The sequence below is a fragment of the Engystomops pustulosus genome, chromosome 4 (genome assembly GCF_040894005.1).
Source record: "Engystomops pustulosus chromosome 4, aEngPut4.maternal, whole genome shotgun sequence".
Taxonomy (NCBI): Eukaryota; Metazoa; Chordata; class Amphibia; order Anura; family Leptodactylidae; genus Engystomops; species Engystomops pustulosus.
This window is the reverse complement of record NC_092414.1, coordinates 48,657,301-48,672,124: the sequence shown is the minus strand read 5'-3', so window position 1 is coordinate 48,672,124 and position 14,824 is coordinate 48,657,301. Positions and strand designations below refer to the sequence as shown.

At 45.0% G+C, this 14,824-nt stretch overlaps 1 protein-coding gene across 1 annotated transcript; it reads right to left on the bottom strand.

The window, feature by feature from the left end:
- Positions 1–2,081: 2,081 nt before the first annotated feature.
- Positions 2,082–7,211, bottom strand: TXNDC15 (thioredoxin domain containing 15). Its single transcript, XM_072145868.1, has 5 exons — positions 7,033–7,211; positions 6,101–6,552; positions 5,423–5,586; positions 2,708–2,838; positions 2,082–2,625 (listed from the first exon to the last, which is right to left on the bottom strand). The coding sequence occupies exons 1-5, from the start codon at positions 7,103–7,105 to the stop codon at positions 2,429–2,431; spliced, it is 1,017 nt and encodes a 338-aa protein (XP_072001969.1). The 5' UTR covers positions 7,106–7,211; the 3' UTR covers positions 2,082–2,428.
- Between the last annotated feature and the right edge of the window lie 7,613 nt (positions 7,212–14,824).

Sequence of the window (14,824 nt, the reverse complement as noted above, 5' to 3'; positions counted from 1 at the left end):
CGGTTTCCCACTTAGCGTTTTTGTCGCGTTTTTAAACGCATCCAAAACGCAAGTGGAAACCGCCCTCAGGAGCATCGTGAAAGTAGTAAACTGCACAGTCTGGGGGTCACACGTGCGGTTGTGATATTGCTTCAGGGCCCCAGGACACAGAGAGATTTCAGCTGTCACAGCATAAACCCTCTGTTTTTGGATCAAGCCCCTCTTGTTTTTGTCAATGCCTTCTACAGCAAGTTATAATAAAAACCTTTTTTTCCAGTCACCATAGCTGTATGGTTTTTTAGGGCTGAAATATATTTTTTCAGTGTATTATGGTACCTAAAATAACGTAAAAACTATTTTCTCTGGGTCAATACACATATATACGCACATATGTTTGCTAAAACTAAGGGTGCTGTCACACAATGCATTCTTGGTCCATATTTAACCGCGATCGGGCCAAGCCCCACACCCTGTGCATGTGAACATGCCCTCACCGTGCGCTCCATATGCAACACCCCTGCCAATACAATAGGCAAGGGACAGTTGCGAACAGTGCCCTCTCCTTGTTAGGAGCGCCTTCCCACGTGGCGTTTTTCTCGCGTTTTTAAACGCATCCAAAACGAAAGTGGGAGGAGGTTTGGCCAAAACGCATATGCGTTTGCAATGAAACGCATGCGTTGCAGGCAGACCTTACTATTTTTCAGACTCTCTAGGGTACTTTAACCCTAGGTTGTCTGATCGATCCTACCATATACTGTCATACTGCAATATGGCAGTATATGGGGATTTTACTCATATTAGCACATTGTAATGAATGGGTTAAAACGAGACAGCTTTGGGCCTTCGTGAGACCCGAAGCTGTCATGGCAATGGATCACCACTCCCTGTGACTTCATCGGGGAGCGACGATCCGCAGCAAGATGGCGGCGAGAGAGGGATAATGTCTGTGCACCATCAGCACTCACACTCAGCTAATCCCAGAACAAGAGCTGCAGCATCCACACCTGGACACAGCTCCATCCCAGCCTAAGGACCCATTCCTGAGGACCACTCTAGTAATTCGAATCAGTTGTTCCAATAAAGAACTGTGAGTTATTTTGCACAACTTTGCCTCCGTCTGATCCTTGGATACAGCTGTACAACCACGGGCTTCCCCATCCATCATCCAGGGACATATATTACAGACTTTAAGGGGTTGCCCCAGGGAGAACCAGTACATCAGCCTCTCCCTCCATCTTTCTTGCACACACCACCTGCTGGAGAACTGCCACGCTGTAGGACAGCCCTCCGGTCCCCATACCAAGCACCGTGAGACTAGCGTTGCCCTAGGCCACAACCGCCAGCCACTCCGGTATTCTGGGCCCTGGCTGCCTCCAGGCCCCAAGAAAAGGCTAGGCCCCAGTGGGGGATGTTGCACATATACCTCTGCTTTATTCTTTGGTTCGGTACAATCACGGTGATACCAAATTTATGTAGGTTTTATGGTGTTTTAATACATTTTCAAAAGTTAAACGATCGTGTACAAAAAAAGATAAGAAAATTCGCCATCTTCTGACGCTAATAACATTTTCATACTTTGATGTACTGAGCGGTGTGAGGCACATTTTTTGCTAAATGAGACAACGTTTTCATTGCTACCATTTTGAGGTCTGTGCGACATTTGAGGGTTCATTCACATTAGAGGTTTTTTTCCACTGTAGTAATTTTGGCTAATGGACACCTACAGATTGTTTTTCTCTTCCTGGCTTTAGTGATTTTTCACCGATGCCTTACTGGACCATTCTTTTCTATGTGCTTTTTTGCAATTTTTTTCCACTGTTGGTGAACAAAACAGGACAGGACCTAAATTTAAAGAGAGTGTCACTGAAAGCCTCGATAAATGCCCCCCAGCCTGTCTATTACCTAGCTGGGTATTCATTAGAATGGTCACATGTAGAACATTTGCAGCCAAGAGAACAATATTCCCTACTGCATCATCAGCAGTTTCATAAGTGCACACAGTAAGTCACTGGCCGTCTCCATATTACAGAAGGATTAGGTTGATTGGAAACCCCTTTTAGGAAAACCTTCTCGAAAGAAAGATGCAAAAAACACAGTGGAGGTATGGGAAATCTTTTATTCATTATTTTATTTACAATGTATCTCCATAAGAGATCACTCCTGGTAGAATATATACACCGTTCTCACTTTCGGGCACCTTTTTTGTCAAAAGGTATTTAAAAAGTTTCGTGGCTGCACATAGTCATGTAGGACATGTTTTTAGGACAAATTATCAAACCCTTACAGGTAGCATATGCTTTACATTTAAATAAAAAGCAGCAATAGACAAAGGCTGTGCCTTCACTGATCAGTGTTTTATGCCCCACATGAATATGTAAAAACCTCCCTCTCCACCAAACATTGTCCCATGTCAGCACATTGACTAGTCCTGAGAAGTTTCATTAGAGGTTCATTCCTGATGTTCATGTTCTTGTCCTGGTATTAGCCAGCGAATCCTATCAGTCTGCATAGTGGCATACACAATGAAGGAGGTCACATAGACTACAGAGAACACAAGGAGCCAGTCTATTCCCGCCTGGGGCGTACTGGGTAATGGACCTTCATGGTCAGCTTCTGTGACAAAAATATCCGGTTCTGCTTCAATACCTGGGAAAAATTATATAGATTATTATAGTAAATACTTCAACTAAAATGTTACAGGTTATAATAATATAACCCTCTGATGTACCTGACTGGTTGAATATAAAAGACTTGAAAGATTCCAGGGTCCTTTCACTGTGGTTAAAGCGGGCCATGGGTTTTGCCCCTTGAAAAAGCAAGATGTTAGGAACCGCAACTGTACCAAATCTGGTGGAGAGGCTAGGAAAGAAATACAACCAGCATTAGAAATCACCAAGAAGGACATAAAGGATGTGACCCTATCAGCAAACAACTCAAACAAAAATAAACTTGTCCTATCAGCTAAAATTATATATGCAGAGGTAAAGGACTACCTAACTGGAAACCCTCCATCCATGATGTTCTTAACAGTTTCCAACAGTAATGTCATGGTTTAATCTAAGAGTTATCAGGCTGAGAACTCTCCATAGAGGGTAGGTGTCTGCTGGATTGTGCAGCAGACACCTACCATTAACTGCCACAATTAGTGCTTGCCCCAGCGCAGCAGTTAATTCCTGAGGTGCAGTCGTCAAACAATGGCAGAACATGGGTGCCACCATTGGCATCAAAAGGGAATGTCAATTGGTTGCCAAGGCAGCAAGGAGTCTCTTTGAGACTTCTTAGTTTGAAGAAAGAAATAAAGCTACTCTCTCCCATAGAGATGCGTACTTCAGTGTGTCTATGGAGGCTGCATGAGCTCATACTAACACATGTGTTAACATCGCATTTACAATGCGTTTTGTAAACAGAAATGTTAACAGTGATGTATTTAGGCAAATCACCTCACCTCAGCTGTTGTAATGCATTTCAAACGCAATGAAAATGCAACGAGAATTTCTTAATGAAATATGTTAGAAAAAGTTTACAACCCTCCCCCCTACACAGAATATTAGAATGATCTGATATAATGCTTCGTCTTAACTCTTTCCCTGCCAAGAACACATCTCATACATCCTCACTTCAAACGGCTATAACTCTGAATCTGTGGCACCTAGAATCTTCTCTTTCATATGAATCTAGAATTGTGAATACTACCAGGAAAAACATCTTTGAAATAATCACGTTTGAAGTTAAAATTTCAGGTGCAATTTTTATATATAAAAATCACTCCTGATGGCACTTTTCCAGTTAATATCTGTCAAAGAGACCAAAAAAAAAATGGATCTACAATTATAACATATACAGTTCCGACTTACATACAAATTCAACTTAAGAAAAGACCTACAGAACCCATCTTGTACGTAACCCGGGGACTGCCTGCTTTAGAGGTGCCTTTACAGTTTGATCTATTTTATTCATATATTTTGTAGGTTGTGACAGTCTAAAAATTTCTAGCTTCAAAGCCTATTTTTGGTTGTTTCCGTTTTACTGATATTATGATGATTTATTCATGTGGACATATGATTGAGGTATCTGTGAAATCTACACATGTTTATCTATTCCATTCAGGAGATGTGCAGCTAAATATTTTCTGGGGCACAATTTTTATGATTTTTTATATAAAATTTTACACCGAATCAAAATTGCAAGATGGCGCCTATGTTTATAAACTAATGCAATTTTGGGGCAAATGTCTGCTTTCAGAAAATGTTTGCAATTGGGGGTTTAATATCATTCTTTATGCTGTAATTTTGGAATTCTATTTGTACTCATCAAAATTGTAAGGATTGCTCTGGCCAATAACGCTACAAAACTACTAGACACAAAACAGCAAATGGACGGCACTACGTGGATGTGCGGTGCTCCGGGTACGGCCGCAGCCTCAATTCAAGATATAGAAAATATCCCGGCACTCGCCAACTTCGTGCAATTACATTTTTATTGTAAAAATAACTGTTGTAAGTTATTCTTACAGTAAAAATTTAATTGCACGCCGTTGGCGAGTGCCGGGATCTTTTCTATACCACAAAACTTCCAGAGACCTCTGGCAGGGAAGGGTTAAACGACATTGACCATCAGATTACGGCAGATTCTTACTACTCACCTTCCCTGTCCCAACCCAATCTGCTGTAATCTTCTTTTAGTATGTTTTAGAGCCAATGACATCACTAGTTCTCTCTCGCACTATGCACAATCATAGCATTTTCTTCGCTGTCCGGTGGAGACTACGAGTATTGCGGAGAGAGCATGTAGAGAGGAAATGCAATAATCGTGCAGAGCACAAGAACTGCAGAGTGAGAGCCGAAGGACGTCACAGGTTCTGCGAACACTGTGTAGGCGATGCCACTTGGACTGGGGGCATACATAATATTTAGCGGCGGAGCTACGAGCTGTTCTGCAGAGAAACTCATTTGCATTTTTTAAAAAGCTCTTTTTCTACTAAATGCTGCCATTCTTAAAAATACTTAAACAAGATTACAGCAAAGGGGGACGGGAAAGGGAGGCGAGTAGTAAGCATCTACCACCAGGAAATCTGGTAGAGGTCCTTTTAAGCTTTTTTTTTTTTTATATAACAAGTTTTACAAAAAGTAATGAAACATTAAACAGTTTGACATGTGCATTCAATGGTTTATAGAAGGTCCCATTAAGGTCCCCTGTAAAGGATAGAGTGCATTTTAGGATCATCTCGAAATTTCAAACCAGATAACCCAAACTTTTTGTGGGCGCCTTCCCATGTGGCGTTTTTCTGGCGTTTTTAGATGCATCCAAAACGCAAGAAGGAGGGGCTTTGCCTGAAACGCATATAAATTTTGGTCAAACCCCCTCCCACTTTCATTTTGGATGCGTTTAAAACGCAAAAAAAGCGCCACGTGGGAAGGCGCCCTGTGGGTCGTGTACGACATACCTGCTGTGCTGAGAAGCATCCAGTGCCAAAAACTGTAGGGTTGGGAAAGCTCTTGGCAAGGCATTGAAATGTGGTGCTAGAGCAGCAGAAAACTGACACCAAGGGGTGAAAAACAAAACCATGGTGCATTCACTGTTGTTTGGATTTAGAAACTCCATGAGGTCCTGATGAATGGAGAAAATGTATCTATTAGTAGAAGCATGTAAACATATAGCATAGTATATAGATATAGATATATATTGCAGATAAGATATACTATTGAAAGTCAAACTGGCTAATAAGCACAGTCATTGGAGGAGATGTATCATACGTCGATACAGTAGCGCTGGCATATGATACTGACTCACCCCCGCCGGACACATCAAGCCCACCCTAACGCCCACTGTGCCCCTCTATGCCCCCTCCACACCCACATGCCGTGGAGGTGGTGTAGTTGGTGTAAGAATCACAAATTTGCGATTCTTTCACGGCTCCTAGAAAGAAGCACAGCAGCAGTGATTAATCTCCCATTGAGTCTATGGACAGTGAAATGACACACTCTCTCCGTGTGGATATGAGTAAAACAGGTAACCTGTTACTTCTAGCTCTACATATCCATCCATCCCATGGAAACTGGTCCCACATGTAGATTTCTCTCCATCCCATAAACCACCTCTTTCAATGACTATTGCACCACACCTGAGAGATATTAAGGATCTGCAGAGTAAAGTTCTCCATGTTAGTAATGTTGCGGTCCTCACAGTTCACTTTCAGAGGTTTACTACTGTCTGTAGAGTTAGCATCATCCGTCTTGGCTTGTTCTGTATCTGCAGAACTGGTGTCTAGATTTTGGGTTGGTTCTTGAGCCTGGACAACTGAATTGCTAAGTGTACTGTCACTTGGGCCACAATCTGCACCACCCGTTGCGATGTCACATACTGAGTCCTTCTTTGCCAACATAGACAGTAAGAGGGCAGGGTCCGGCTGTATGTCTGAGCTCTGCATGGCATCGGCAATCTCAGCCGTCTTGTACTGAATGGTGCCTGAGACGCGCCCCTCTTCATTCCCTACTGTTGTAAGTACAGGACTTGTGCTCTGAAAGATTTCTGCCCTGTGATCATCTTCTGAATGGGCAGCTTCATCTTCATTACCTATTGGAAATAAATGTATTTTCTATAAATGTACATATTCATATGAAGTATGCCAAGTCAGACCACGATAAGATCACATTGGCTCAGAGACATTATGACAATTATTCACAAATATGGGTCTTCTTATATGCCATATATTAACCATTACATCCTGGTTTAATGTTCATCGTCACATTCATACTTGCTTGTAAGCTCCATGAATTCTCCACAAGCAGTTTCTGCTATGGCTTAAAGGACGTCTACCACCAGGATCAAGAATTGTAAACCAAGTACACTGACATAAGTGATCGGCATTATTAATGGGCATTCACATAGGAGAACTGTGGGTAGCACTAGTTAAAGGGACACCGTGCCTGTAAATATGGGGCTAGGGGCATACAAGTCTATATTTATTATATGTAAAAGCTGCATTAACCAATAATCCGTGGATTATGACCTGCCTATGACCCTTCACCCTGTGCAGTGACGGAAGTCTCTCACCTGTAACTGGTGCCCATGCCAGGCACACGACGTACACACCACATATTATCAGGGCACACACACGGCGCCCCATGCTGTGCCTGGATTATTTTATCTATGTAGAGACATTTCTGCGTTCCAAGCAGCCGATCGGGTCATTTCCGGGTCGTGTACGTGACTCGCTTCCGCTCCAGCACAATTCTTCCAGAATAACAATTACCGATCGTCCATTTTGTTGTCATACGACGTGTGACCACATGAGGGCGCATGGAGCCTGTGTGCTGAGACACCTGCGGCCTGGCTGTAAAGATCCATCGGTTTTATTTCGGCAACAGACAAAAATGTTCCATAGAGGGAGCAATTATCAGGGGCTTATACTCTATTATCGCCGGATTAGAAGAAGAGTTTACATATAATTTGATGCCAAATTTTCCCTCTGGGCCACAACCAACACACAACCAAAAAATCTGCACAACTGTCGAATTTCAGTTATACAATTCATTTTTGCAGTGGCTACCACAGTGCCCACATGCTACCACTACGCCCACATTCTACCACAGTGCCCACATGCTACCACTACGCCCACATTCTACCACAGTGCCCACATTCTACCACAGTGCCCACATGCTACCACTACGCCCACATTCTACCACAGTGCCCACATGCTACCACTACGCCCACATTCTACCACAGTGCCCACATGCTACCACTACGCCCACATTCTACCACTACGCCCACATGCTACCACAGTGCCCACATTCTACCACAGTGCCCACATGCTACCACTACGCCCACATTCTACCACTACGCCCACATTCTACCACTACGCCCACATGCTACCACTACGCCCACATTCTACCACAGTGCCCACATGCTACCACTACGCCCACATTCTACCACTACGCCCACATGCTACCACTACGCCCACATTCTACCACAGTGCCCACATGCTACCACTATGCTCACATTCTACCACTACGCCCACATGCTACCACTACGCCCACATTCTACCACAGTGCCCACATGCTACCACTATGCCCACATTCTACCACTACGCCCACATTCTACCACTACGCCCACATGCTACCACTATGCCCACATTCTACCACTACGCCCACATGCTACCACAGTGCCCACATTCTACCACAGTGCCCACATGCTACCACTACGCCCACATTCTACCACTACGCCCACATGCTAGCACTATGCCCACATTCTACCACAGTGCCCACACTCTCCCACAGTGCCCACGTGCTACGTGCTGGCCGCGGCGAGGGACCCCATGTTCCTGGGACGCGGCCAGATAGTATTTTATGGGGCGGGGGGCAGCGCCGCCCCGAGATGCCGTCCCCTTCTACAAGCAGCAGCGCTACCGCCCGAGGCGACTTTCTCAAAACGTTCTTAATTTATCTCCTCTACAGTGCTCTTGTAGCTGAAGATAGACTCCAACCTTTTTTACACATTACAGATATACAGCAGCGTGTTACCAATAAAGAGTTTTACTAACTCTCATACACACTCAGATGTTGTCAAATTGTTCCATTTTCTGTATGTCAATTTATTCAGCAGATTTTCTACGGCAGATTACAGATTGTGCTGCTTGTCTCAGCAGTGCAGCCTCAGGCTACATACACACTGGGGCTTATCTACTAAGGGTCTGCGGATCACATTTCTGTCGGACACCCCGATGTTTTTGGGATTTGCGCCGCTGGTACAGGTATTTATGAGGGGATTGCGTCGCACGTGATCAGATTTTGTCGCAGCGGCCCAGGCTTTCATCCGACGGAAATTGAGGGGTGAGCCGACTGATTTGGACTGAGCGCGGGATTTAAGAACAAGCACTTACATACATCGGGAAGATGGTGAACTCCGGGCAGACCTCAGCGTGGAAGCGACACATGCAAGATATCGGGGGCACAATGTCAGTGAATCGCGGCAGAGTGCATTCCGGTCGGATAATGCACATCGGGGAACGTGCCAGGAACGGGTAAGTAAATGTGCCCCATGTGTTGTTTCACATGTCTCATCCGTATTTTAAAGCAGTCCAACGTTTCAATGTTATTCAATGTAGTCGTGCACACTGCCGTTTTTATCACTGATCTGAATCTGTGTGTCACATCCACAATGTTTTATGCATGACCTGAAGTAGGTCCTATTACTGTCCATCATTCAGCCTGTGCCTTCCCATAGATACGTATGGTGCTGTAAAAAATACTGACACCGCACAGGAGTCATCTGCATGACATCTGTATTTGTGGATTAGTTGCGAGGTAAGACAAAATCAAGAGCCTGGAAAAAGCCAATGACATCACTTTCCAGCCTTCCGTATTTTTATGGACCGTTAATACAGGTGGTCCCCGGGTTACGTACAAGATAGGATCCCTGGGTTTGTACTTAAGTCGAATTTGTATGTAAGTCGGGACTGTATACACTCACCGGCCACTTTATTAGGTACACCGTGCTAGTAACGGGTTGGACCCCCTTTTGCCTTCAGAACTGCCTCAATTCTTCGTGGCATAGATTCAACAAGGTGCTGGAAGTATTTTGGTCCATATTGACATGATGGCATCACACAGTTGCCGCAGATTTGTCAGCTGCACATCCATGATGCGAATCTCCTGTTCCACCACATCCCAAAGATGCTCTATTGGATTGAGATCTGGTGACTGTGGAGGCCATTTGAGTACAGTGAACTCATTGTCATGTTCAAGAAACCAGTCTGAGATGATTCCAGCTTTATGACATGGCGCATTATCCTGCTGAAAGTAGCCATCAGATGTTGGGTACATTGTGGTCATAAAGGGATGGACATGGTCAGCAACAATACTCAGGTAGGCTGTGGCGTTGCAACGATGCTCAATTGGTACCAAGGGGCCCAAAGAGTGCCAAGAAAATATTCCCCAGACCATGACACCACCACCACCAGCCTGAACCGTTGATACAAGGCAGGATGGATCCATGCTTTCATGTTGTTGACGCCAAATTCTGAGCCTACCATCCGAATGTTGCAGCAGAAATCGAGACTCATCAGACCAGGCAACGTTTTTCCAATCTTCTACTGTCCAATTTTGATGAGCTTGTGCAAATTGTAGCCTTAGTTTAAAGTTCTAAGCTGAAAGTAGTGGCACCCGGTGTGGTCTTCTGCTGCTGTAGCCCATCTGCCTCGACGTATTGTGCGTTCAGAGATGCTCTTCTGCCTACCTTGGTTGTAACGGGTGGCGATTTGAGTCACTGTTGCCTTTCTATCAGCTCGAACCAGTCTGCTCATTCTCCTCTGACCTCTGGCATAAACAAGGCATTTCCGCCCACAGAACTGCTGCTCACTGGATGTTTTTTCTTTTTCAGACCATTCTCTGTAAACCCTAGAGATGGTTGTGCGTGAAAATCCCAGTAGATCAGCAGTTTCTGAAATACTCCGACCAGCCCTTCTGGCACCAACAACCATGCCACGTTCAAAGGCACTCAAATCACCTTTCTTCCCCATACTGATGCTCGGTTTGAACTGCAGGAGATTGTCTTGACCATGTCTACATGCCTAAATGCACTGAGTTGCCGCCATGTGATTGGCTGATTAGAAATTAAGTGTTAACGAGCAGTTGGACAGGTGTACCTAATAAAGTGGCCGGTGAGTGTATTTTATAATTGTAGCTCCAGACACATTTTTTTTTTGCCCCAGTGACAATTGGAGTTTTAAAATTTTTTTGCTGTAATGGGAACAAGGATGATCAATAAAACTTCAATACCGACACTTTACAGCTGAGCATTGCAGTCTGGGACTATAGTAAAGCATTCAGAGAGCTTCACCAGAGGTCACAGTGGGCAGAGGGGTCCGTCTTTAACTAGAGGTCGTCTGTACATTGGATATATGGATGACCCATGGAACGTATTTGTGTCCATACAGAGGACAAAAGCAGGCAACGGATCCGTTGTGTTCAGCCTGTGTCAAAACTATGTGCTGCCTGCATGTAGCCTAAGGCTTGGGTGCGCATACAGACCGGATCCCGGGTGTACCACATGATGGAGAGAGCACATCACACCCATCCTCTCTCCTCGGTCATGGTGCAGTCAGGCATTGGCATTTTTGGCTGTGATCTAGCCACAATTTGTGGGGGCAGATCATGGCAACAATTACAGCCATGTGAATAGGACAGTGTGCTGCTTGCCCACGAGAGAGTGTGGTCTCATGCACTGGCGGATTTCCTCATTTCACTGGATTGAACTCAACATGCCAGTTCTGTCCAGTGATATGAGGTACGGTCCGAGAAATCCCTCCAGCGCATGGAGAAGTTAGCATTTAGGCCTGTAACATCTGTTTCAATAGGTTTTCTTGAAAAACATTTTTTAAACAGTATCATTATGAAGTAGAAGATACAATCAAGACTATAGTACATTAATGCAAGGTGCACATAATAATAATAACAAACACATAAACTGAAGGTAACAGAAGGAGGCTGTAAACACGTTGTCTCTACGTTCATCCACTCCACATTTAGGAAAAAAAGATGCAGTATCTTTCCAACCAGAGATTTTTGGTACTCACGGGGACAGTCCTTAGTCCATACCCAATGTCCTCAGAGTTGCATGCCTAGGGCATGAAAAATCCTCATACATGCCCTAGGCATGCAACGCTGAGGACATTGGGTATGGACAAAGGACTGTCCCTGTGAGTACCAAAAATCTCTGGTTGGAAAGGTACTGCATCTTTTTTTCCTAAATGTGGAGTGGATGAACGTAGAGGCGGAGGATTAATCAATTTTGTACTAACATTTACTGGTTATTTTTTTGGATCTTTTTAACCTGTATCCTCCTTGCGCCGTTTTTTTCCATTCTTTTTGCGAGTAAGGGTAAACTGAATATCGTTCTTCTATTTGTAAACACGTTGTACAAAATCACAGGTTCATACCGTTTGAGAGGCAAGAATATTCATACCAACTTCTTCAAGGTACAGTGCTATTGGAAATAGAATTTGAGGATACAGAAAGTATTCTGACCCCTTAAAATTTTTCACTCTTTGTTTCATTGCGGCCAATTAGTAAGATCAAAAAAGTTCTGTTATTTTGCTCATTAATGTACATTCTGCACCTAAGGCCGCATCTGCCATTAGGCGACAGATTTCCAAGCCCCGATGAGGGCGGCAGCCTGGGTGAATATAATTTCTTAAAGAAACATGCGCGATTAATTTACTGTTTCACATGCTGCCTGCAACCCTGCCAGCGGCTGTGTGGGAGCGTGACTGGAGGTAAGCAGCTGGTTTATTATTTTTATTTCTGGTATCTTCAAGGATACTGGGGGAAGCTGTGTATACTGGGGGGGCTGTGCATACTGACGGGGACTGTGTATTACTGAGGGTGGCTTTTCATACTGGGGGAGGCTGTGTATTAGTGTCGGAGGCTGTGTATACTGGTGGAGGCTGTGTATTAGTGGGAGAGGCTGTGTATACTGGGGGGATGTGTATTACTGGGGGAGGCTGTGTATACTGGGGGAGGCTGTGTATACTGGGGATTCTGTGTATACTGGGGAGGCTGTGCATTTTGGGGGGCTGTGCATACTGAGGGAGGCTGTGAATACTGGGGAGCTGTGTACTACAGGGAGTCTGTGCATACTGGCAGAGGCTGTGTGTACTGGGGGGCTGTGTATTACTGGGGGGGCTTTGAATACTGGGAAGGCTGTGTATTACTGGGGAGGCTGCGCATAGTGGAGGGAGGCTTTGTATTAGTGGGGGAGGCTGTGTATTAGTGGGGGATGCTGTGTATTAGTGGGTGAGGCTGTGTATACTGGGTGGTAATTTGTATACTGGGGAGGCTGTGTATACTGGGGAGGCTATGTATTTTAGAGGGGGTTGTGCATACTGAGGGAGGCCGTGAATACTGGGGAGCTGTGTATTACTGGGGGGCTATGCATACTGGCAGAGGCTGTGTGTACTGGGGGACTGTGTATTACTGGGGGAGGCTGTGCATCCTGAGGAGCCTGTGTATTACTGGGAAGGCTGTGTATACGTGGGGGAAGCTGCATATACGTGGGGGATGCTATGTATTAGTGGGGTATGCTGTGTATACTGAGGGGAGTTGTGTATACTGGGAGGGGCTGTGTATACTGGGGGAAGCTGTGTATACTGGCGGAGGCTCTGTATTACTGGGGAAGGACTTGTATACTGGAAGCTGTGTATTACTGGGGGAGAGCATGTATTAGTGGTGGAGGCTCTGTGTTAGTAATGGAGTCTGTGTATACTAGGGAGAAGATGTATATACTGGCGGGGGGGGGGGCTGTGTATTACTAGGAAAGGCTGTGCATGTTGGTGGAGGCTGTGTGTACTAGCTACTACTGTGTGTGGCGTTGCTCTGTATACAGTCAATGGGGATGTGTATAAAAGGGCTGTATTTCAATTAAACTGTCTCTAAATAAAACGTGTGAATATATAAATTAGCTTGCTTATAATTCTGGGTGCTTTTAGGAACACAATCCATTATACTGTGACTGTGGTATTTATAGGGACGCCTTGTGGAGAAGTCATGGCCGGGAGACATCATAAAGAAGTGCTCTTCCTGATGCAGCAGATTATCACCTGTAAGGTACTAGAAACTAGATGTCACTAATGTCTGTGTCATTGACCACTAGTGTGTGTGGTAGCATCTTTTGGAGTGGGGGGAGCAGAACTTAAAATTTTCGCCTCAGGTAGCAAAAAGGCTAGAATCAGCCCTGTCTGCACATTGGGGCACATTTACTCACCTGTCCAGAGGTAGTCATCGAAAGTGCATTGTTCCAACGAGAATGCACATCTTCTGCGATTCACTAAGATCGTGCGCCCAATATCCTGCATGTGTCACTCCCCGCTCAGGTCCACCGGAGTTCACCTTCTTCTTCCTGGTGCATGTAAGTGCATTGGATTGCGACACAATTTAAATGTTAAATCCTGTGCTCAGTTCGAATCAGTCGGTTCGTCCGACGGCACGCCCACTTGATTTCTGTCACATGAAAGCCAGCGCAGCTACACCAAAATCCAATCGTGTGTGACACAATCCCCTGCTGAATACCTGTCACTATCCCCAAAAAACGCCAGAATATCCAACGAAAGTGCGGCTGTGGACCCTTAGTAAATAAGCCCCACTAAGAATTTACATTCAGCATATTCACATCCTAGTTTCTATTATGACAGGAATAGGTGGGTAAGGATTATCAAGGGGTGAATCATCTTCTACAAGACTCCATAAGGCCCTTTATACACTTGCGACTGTTATGCATCCATCCCACATCACACTCGCAGCTTGTGTTGAATGGAAATTCCAGCCTAAACGCCAGTGGTGTAACTAGAAGCTGATGGGCCCCAGTGCAAAGTCTGTGCCAGGCCCCTCGACTATAATGTATGGTTTATAGTAATAGTCTTCTCACATGGGAAAGTGACACCATAAGGGCTCCCTGAACCTCTTGGGCCCGGGTGCAACCGCAACCTCTGCACCCCCTCAAGTTACACCCCTGCTAAACACTGACAACTGGAACTAATCTGACTTGCTTCCCCTACAATGCCTGGGTATGCTTCTTATGAGACCCCATAGTGTGCGTGACTTCCATGTGTCTGTAAGTCTTCCCTACAATGCCTGGGCATGCTGCTGATGAGGCCCCATAGTGTGCGTGACTTCCATGTGTTTGTAAGTCTTCCCTACAATGCCTGGGCATGCTGCTGATGAGGCCCCATAGTGTGCGTGACTTCCATGTGTCTGTAAGTCTTTCCCTACAATGCCTGGGCATGCTGCTGATGAGGCCCCATAGTGTGAGTGGCTTCCATGTGTCTGTAAGTCTTCCCTACAATGCCTGGGAA

What these genes read in the sequence shown, in the direction of transcription:
- TXNDC15 (XM_072145868.1), bottom strand. Translation starts at nt 7,105, where the DNA reads ATGGGGCGCCGTGTGTGTGCCCTGATAATATGTGGTGTGTACGTCGTG. An exon ending in GATGCTTCTCAGCACAGCAG is followed by an intron (nt 2,839 to 5,422) that starts GTATGTCGTACA and finishes TTTCTTTCCTAG; the next exon opens with CCTCTCCACCAGATTTGGTA. An exon ending in TTTTATATTCAACCAGTCAG is followed by an intron (nt 2,626 to 2,707) that starts GTACATCAGAGG and finishes AATTTTTCCCAG; the next exon opens with GTATTGAAGCAGAACCGGAT.